The 6,287-nt window shown below is 52.2% G+C and overlaps 1 protein-coding gene across 1 annotated transcript; it reads left to right on the plus strand.

Annotated features, from left to right (window-relative positions):
• The first annotated feature begins 1,258 nt into the window (after positions 1 to 1,258).
• Positions 1,259 to 5,758, plus strand: LYRM9 (LYR motif containing 9). The gene is made up of 3 exons (XM_069480991.1): positions 1,259 to 1,789; positions 3,435 to 3,527; positions 4,611 to 5,758. The coding sequence occupies exons 1-3, from the start codon at positions 1,628 to 1,630 to the stop codon at positions 4,626 to 4,628; spliced, it is 273 nt and encodes a 90-aa protein (XP_069337092.1). The 5' UTR covers positions 1,259 to 1,627; the 3' UTR covers positions 4,629 to 5,758.
• The last annotated feature ends 529 nt before the right edge of the window (positions 5,759 to 6,287 follow it).

Here is a 6,287-nt window from a genome sequence, read left to right on the forward strand (position 1 = left end):
GTGGGAGTGGCTGTCGTAGCACCACGAGCCAGGCACTGTGTTCCCACAGAGGACAGAGTGATTCCCTCCGTCCCCAGGGACGGACAGCCAGGAAGGGCCTCCTGGAGGAATGACACAGAGCTGGAGCTGGAGGAGATGAGGAAGGAAGCTCCACGCTCAGGGAGCTGCGGGTGCACAGGCACCGAGAGGTGACGTACTGGATGGTTTGGGGGATCTGCGAGAAGTTCTTGTGGCTGACTGGGATGTGCCCAGGACACTGGTTCCAGAGCTCGTTTGGTGTCAGTGTGGAGGAGACTGGAGTGACAGGCTGGGGGCAGGGACACCAGGCAGGTTTCAGGCAGCAGTTTCAGGCAGGAGTTGGTCGGGCAGTGAGCACACAGAGGGGCACTTAATGAAAGCTTAGCAAGTCCGTATGTTCTAGAATCTAACATTTGAAACAATCTATATTCTCACAGTTTCCTTTAGAAAAAAAAGGGAGATCAGGCCAGATTTGTGGGTTCTTTGAAAAGAACCTTAATACAGAGTTAAAAATATGGGCTTTGCAGACAGGAAAGAGCACGCTGTATAATTCCACTTATACCAAACTCTAGAAAATGCAAACGACTCTGTAGTGACAGCAGAGCAGTGGTTGCTTGGGGAAGGGGAAGGAGGAGGGCAGGAGGGAGGGGTTACAAAGAGGCGTGGGGTAACTTGGGGGTGATGGGTACGTTCACTCTCTTGATTATGGTGGGGGTTTCTTAGTTATGTACATATGCCAAAACCTATCGATTACACCCTTTAAGTATGTGCAGTTGGTTGTATGGTCAGCTCTACCTCAATAAAGCTGTTTGTTTTTTTTAAAGCCTGGAGCCGTACTTCCAGGAGTCAAATCCCAGCTCTACTTTATCAGCTGTGTGATCTTGGGCAAGTTACCAGACCTCTCTGTGCATGCTTTTCTTATGTGTGCAATTAATCACATATAAAGTGAATAGAACAGAAAAAGTGCTCGTTGTTATTAATAACATAGTAAAATGAAATCATGTCCCCAGGCTTTGGGTGCACGATAGCAACTGTGTGCGGCTTTTTCTTCATGCAGAGGCCCCTAGAATGGTGCTGCTTAAGCTTTAATGTGCATGCGACTCTCCCGGGCACCCTGTTAAGATGCAGGTTCGGTCTGGTAGGTCTGGGGCTGGGCCCAAGACTCTGCATTCCTAACGAGCTCCCAGTTATGCTGGCTTTGCTGGTCTAGAACCACACTTTGAGTAGCAAGGCCCAGACCTGTGGGCATTCTCCCCTCTGCTGCCTGGTGCTTTCTCAGTGACGTGCCCTCAGGGTCTTCCTGCTTATCTGCCCTGCTCTGCCCGTCAGGGACATCTCCCACCCACCACCTGAAGTCTGGCTCCAGAAAGAAGACACCAGGGATGAGGCTGTGCGTCTCCTTCCACACGTGCCTGTGGTGTTTGTGGGCCTGCTCTGGGCTGGGACTTCTGCAGGACTGAACGCCCAGCCCAGCCCAGCCCAGAGTGTAGGCTCCGTGGGGTGGGGCACGAGGGGGACCTGGCCTCTGCTCTGTGTCCCGCCTGCTTCACGGAGGACTGGGACCTAGGGCAGGGCTGAGTATAGACCTTGGCTTGATGCCTTAGGAGTGATGCTCTGTATTTTCCAGGGACAGAGGGTCTTGCGAATGGCCCCACTACCGGGGGCAGAGCTGGTCCAGAGGCCGCTGCAGCTCTACCGCTACTTGCTGCGCTGTTGCCGGCAGCTGCCGACCAAGGGCATCCAGGAGCATTACAAACATGCTGTCAGGCAGGTGGGAGCAGGGTGCGCTGGATCTGGGGGGCTACTCTAACAGGGGCCTTGGTGGGGGGATTGGAGGCCAGGGCCAGGGTACAGGGGTAGTCTTTCAACTGGCGGTGGGGTGGCAGTTTGGGAGCCACAGGAAACCAATGCTGGGCAGGCCAGCTTCTCTCCAGGAAATGTGGTGCATCGCCCCGTGTACCAGCTGGGTGCCAGGGCCTGGCTGAGGCAGCTGAATGGATGATTAGAATAGGGTGCGGGACACAATGTCGTTCTGACAGGCCTCCCTACCTACAGTGCACAACTGGATTCAATCATGAGAAAACATCAGGTGAACCCAAACTGAGGGACCTTCTACCGCATAACTACCTGGTCTATACTCATCAAAAATGTCAATGTCTTGAAACACAAAGAAAGGCAGAAGAACTGCTCTGGATTGAACAGGACTAAAGAGATGTGACAACTAAATGTAATGCATGATCCCAGATTGGATCCTGGACCAGAAAAAAAAAAAAAATTGCTGTAAAGGACATTCTTGGGGCAATGCATGACATTGGAATATGGGCTATAGATTAGATAATAGTGTTGTATTGATGTTAAATTTTCTGATTTTTGCTGCTCTGGTTATGTAAGAGAGTGCCCTTGTTAGGAAATACGCACAGGAATATTTAGGGGGTAAGGGCGCGATGTCTGCGACTTACTCCTAAATGCTTCTGAAAAAAACTTTACACATTCACATATAAAGAGAGAATGATAAAACGGATATGGCAAAATGTTAACAATTGGTGATTCTGGTAGAGAATTCTTTGTATTATTCTTGCAACTTTTCTGTGATTTAGAAATCATTTCCAAATAAAAGGTTAAAAACGAAAATTTATACAAATATAATATGGAAAGTGAGAAAACAGAGGTAGCCACAGAGGGCTGTGGAAACACGGAGAAGGGCGTGGTTAGCTGCCTGGGGGAGGCAGGGGGGCATCCCAGAGGTGGGTGTTGAGGTGGCTCCTAAAGATGAAGAGGAGGATGTGCAGGGTTGGGAGTGACAGGCGGACAGATGCTGGTTCGTTTTGAAGGGCCCTGAACACCACACCGATGAACTGCGTCTCGGGTTGCTTCCCAGGGCGAACATCTGGTGAGAAGCACACAGCAGCCCCACTCTGCACGGGCCTGGCCGGGTTTCCCAAAGCCGCACCCCCCCCCCCCACTGCCTCCCTTCCCTGTTGCCTTTCCAGCACCGGGCCAAGGGGAGGCCTGTTCGTCCCTGCTGTAAGGCCCCGCAGAGATCTCACCCTGGTGAAAGCAGCTTCCTCTGAGGAGCAAACTGAACAGGGATCGAAGTTTCTCCTTGGCCCCTGCTTTATTTTGGGGTAACTTGGGGGCCAGTCTTCATTTTTGCAACTGCCCTCTTGTCAAGAGTATGAGCTTTGGAGTCAAATAGACTGCAAAATAGGATTCAAATGCCATTGCTTAGCGGCAAGTTAGGATTTCTGAGCCTCTGTTTCCTCGTCGGTAAGTGGGATGATCATAACTGTCCGTGGAGGATTAAGAGGGACGCTGAGTGTAAAACCCAGCTATGTACTTCGCCTGTGAGCCATGCTCTGAAGCTGCTGGTCCCGGGAACTTTGCCGAGTCATCTTTCCTTGTGCTTAAACCTCCAGAGTTTCCGGGTTCATTCGGATGAAGACAACCCTGAGAGAATCCAGCAGATTATTAAGCGAGCCATCGAAGATGCCGACTGGATCATGAACAAAGTAGGTGCTTGGCTCCCGGCTCCACCTGCAAGCTGGGGTGATGCTGGCTGTAATCTCTGTGACCACTAGGGGCCGCCCCTGCCCCGCAGTTGAGAACGATGGTGCTGAGGAGCTCCCTGGCCAGCCGCCCCCCTCCTCCAGGAGCCCAAAGGTGATCCCTTCTGGTTGCATTTATTTTCTGCAAGGTGGAGGGGTGATGGTGTCACCTTTAATCCTTAAAGGCGAGTTTCTGCCTAGCAGTGCTGAACGAGCTGAGGAGGGGCAGCGGGAAGGAGAAGATGCCAGTCTTCTGGGATACACAATAGTGCCCAAGCTGGCAGCAGCATTGTGATGTCTAGAGAGGAAGACTGTCTTGGGGAGTGAGCTCCCTGTCTCTGGGGGTATTCATCCTGGGGTAGGATTATGAGGAAACATTCAAGGATCTGTCTTTGTGGAGGGAGGGAGTCAGGAATGTAGACTGGCTTCTTGGTCCTTAGACTCATATTAGAAGGACCTAGAGAGCAGAGTATGTCCCCACCTCTCTGTCCTAACTCACACTCTCCAGATGTGGGGCCCAGTGTCCAATTTTTAAACTCAGTGATTGGACCAGCTGGCTTCTGAGGGTTTTCCTCTACCTGAGATTTTTTTCCCCCTTGAACAAGACTCAGAAACAAGGATGAGTGCCCCCAACAGTTTTCAATTCTAATATCTCCAGTTTCTTTTTCTTTTCTTTTTTTTTGAGATGGGATCTTGCTATGTTGCCCAGGCTGATCTCAAACTCATTGGCTCAAGCGACCCTCCCCGCTCAGTCTCCCAAGTAGCTGGAATTACAGGCGTGAGCTACTGTGCTCAGCGAACATCCCCAGTTTTCTTATCATCTTCCTTCTCCAGCCCCATCAGTTTCCTTTTCCATTAAAGAAGAAAAAGAGTCCAGGCATGAACTAGAGATTTGACGGGTCAGTGCCTCCTGACTGGGCTTCACCACCTCCGAGAAGGCCCTGCAGGAGGCAGATGAGGCCCAGACCGCTGGGACTCCAGATTTCCCCAGAGTCCTTCTGCTCCCGTTGGCTGCCCTCCCCCACTTCCAATCTCTCTGTCTTGCAGTATAAAAAACAAAACTGAGAACCCAGGGCCCAGCGAGTGAAGCCGTCCTAAAGACATTTGAAGTTGGGAGACCTCCCTTCCGGAACTCAGCAGCAGCAGCAGCAGTTCTGGAATATTCATCGGCCTTGTTGGCTGAAAGAGCAAGAAATCGGGGAGGGAGACGCTGACGTTTGCTCAGACGATTCTTCTCGCCACAGTCATGTTCGCAGCATCCTTTATGTTTGCTCTTCCAGTCACTCACGATGTGAAATTTGGAGAGAATTTGGTGTTTTTTTGTTTTTTTTCCGTGTTTTTTATTTTTGTGTTTTTGTTTTTTTACTTTGCTCTGAAAGTGATTCATTTATTCTGGAGGTCTCTTTACCATTCTTTGAACCCCACCGCGGCCGTCCCGTCGGGGGGCAGCGTGTACAGGAGGAGGAGGATGGGGCTGAGAAGCAGACAGATCTGGATCTGAGCCCCCGCTCAGGGCCATGCCACAAGTATTGCCTTTGAGCTCAGTTTCCTCCTCTGTGAGGACCCAGGGAGATGAAGTCGAAGTGCCTAACACAGGATATGGAACATGGTAGCACCAGTACGTGTCCCCTCGAGGAAGCCACCCTACACTGCCCCTCGTCTGCTCCAGCACACACCACGTCGGGTCTCAGTTATTTGTTTGTGGCCTCCCCTGCCCTGCGTGTAGCCCCGGAGCCCTCACAGCTGTGCCAAACCCAGCGATCTGCCAAGGAGCTGCTCTTCCTGACACCCGCCTCTCCACGCCCAGGCGGTCCTTGCCTTCAGGGAATTTGTGGTGTCCTTGAAGTGAAACGCAGACCGCATGGGACAGGGGAGAACGCCAAAGCTGTGGCCGTACATACTGGCCTGTTCGGGCCTCTGTGAACCTGTGATCTGTCTTGACCGGCCCGTCCCTGTGTTGCCACCATCATGGAAGAACAGGAGGGAGGGAGAACAGGAGGGCGGGTTCAGGGAGAGCTGGCCAGAGCGGGTAGAGCAGCCAGAAGATACAGACAGAAGCCACACTGGGCCTGGAGCATTCCCCAGGGCACTCAGCCAGCGGGATAAGCTATTATGTGTTTGTGTCCTTGCAATTACGTGACTTAAAGTGACTCAGATACGTCTATATGTGTGTATGTATGCACCCAACAAATGAAGTAAACCTGTCGATTTGTGAAAGCTCGTGTCTCTTCTCCACTGATGAGACGCCGTTCCTTCTCTAAACGTATGTTGTCCCCTGCTGTGTGCCAGCTGTCATACTAGCTGTCGGGAACTTAGAGAAGAGCGAGACATAAAGCTGCCCGGGAGGGATCATTCTTCAGAGGAGATGACGGGCTCTGCTCCCTCTGGGGAGGTCACGTCCGCCCCACCAGGGTGGGGGCAAGCCGAGGGATTTCAGGCCAGGCCCAAAGCTGAGCCCCCATCCCCACCCCTGTTCAGCCCCTGTGCAACTCGGGTGGCCCATCCTCAGTTGGCAGATGGATTTCGATCCCAAGAGTGGGGCTGGTCGTATCCCAGGCCTTTCACCAGCAGGAGAGAGAAGAGTAAAGGCCAGTTAGGGTTTGGGAAAGAGTTGGTGTCCCTTGCTCTAGACTGGCCCCTAGGCCTTGACCTTAGTTCATTTATAGGTTCTTGATCAGTTGTGCTGACTCACCGGGTGTCAGACGGTGGGTACCCAGCTCTGGC

This window comes from Eulemur rufifrons, chromosome 9 (assembly GCF_041146395.1).
Source record: "Eulemur rufifrons isolate Redbay chromosome 9, OSU_ERuf_1, whole genome shotgun sequence".
NCBI lineage: Eukaryota > Metazoa > Chordata > Mammalia > Primates > Lemuridae > Eulemur > Eulemur rufifrons.

Coding starts and splice junctions, on each gene's coding strand:
- LYRM9 (XM_069480991.1), top strand. CDS start 1,628: ATGCTCTGTATTTTCCAGGGACAGAGGGTCTTGCGAATGGCCCCACTA. Junction 1,790..3,434: donor ACAAACATGCTGTCAGGCAG/GTGGGAGCAGGG, acceptor TTAAACCTCCAG/AGTTTCCGGGTTCATTCGGA.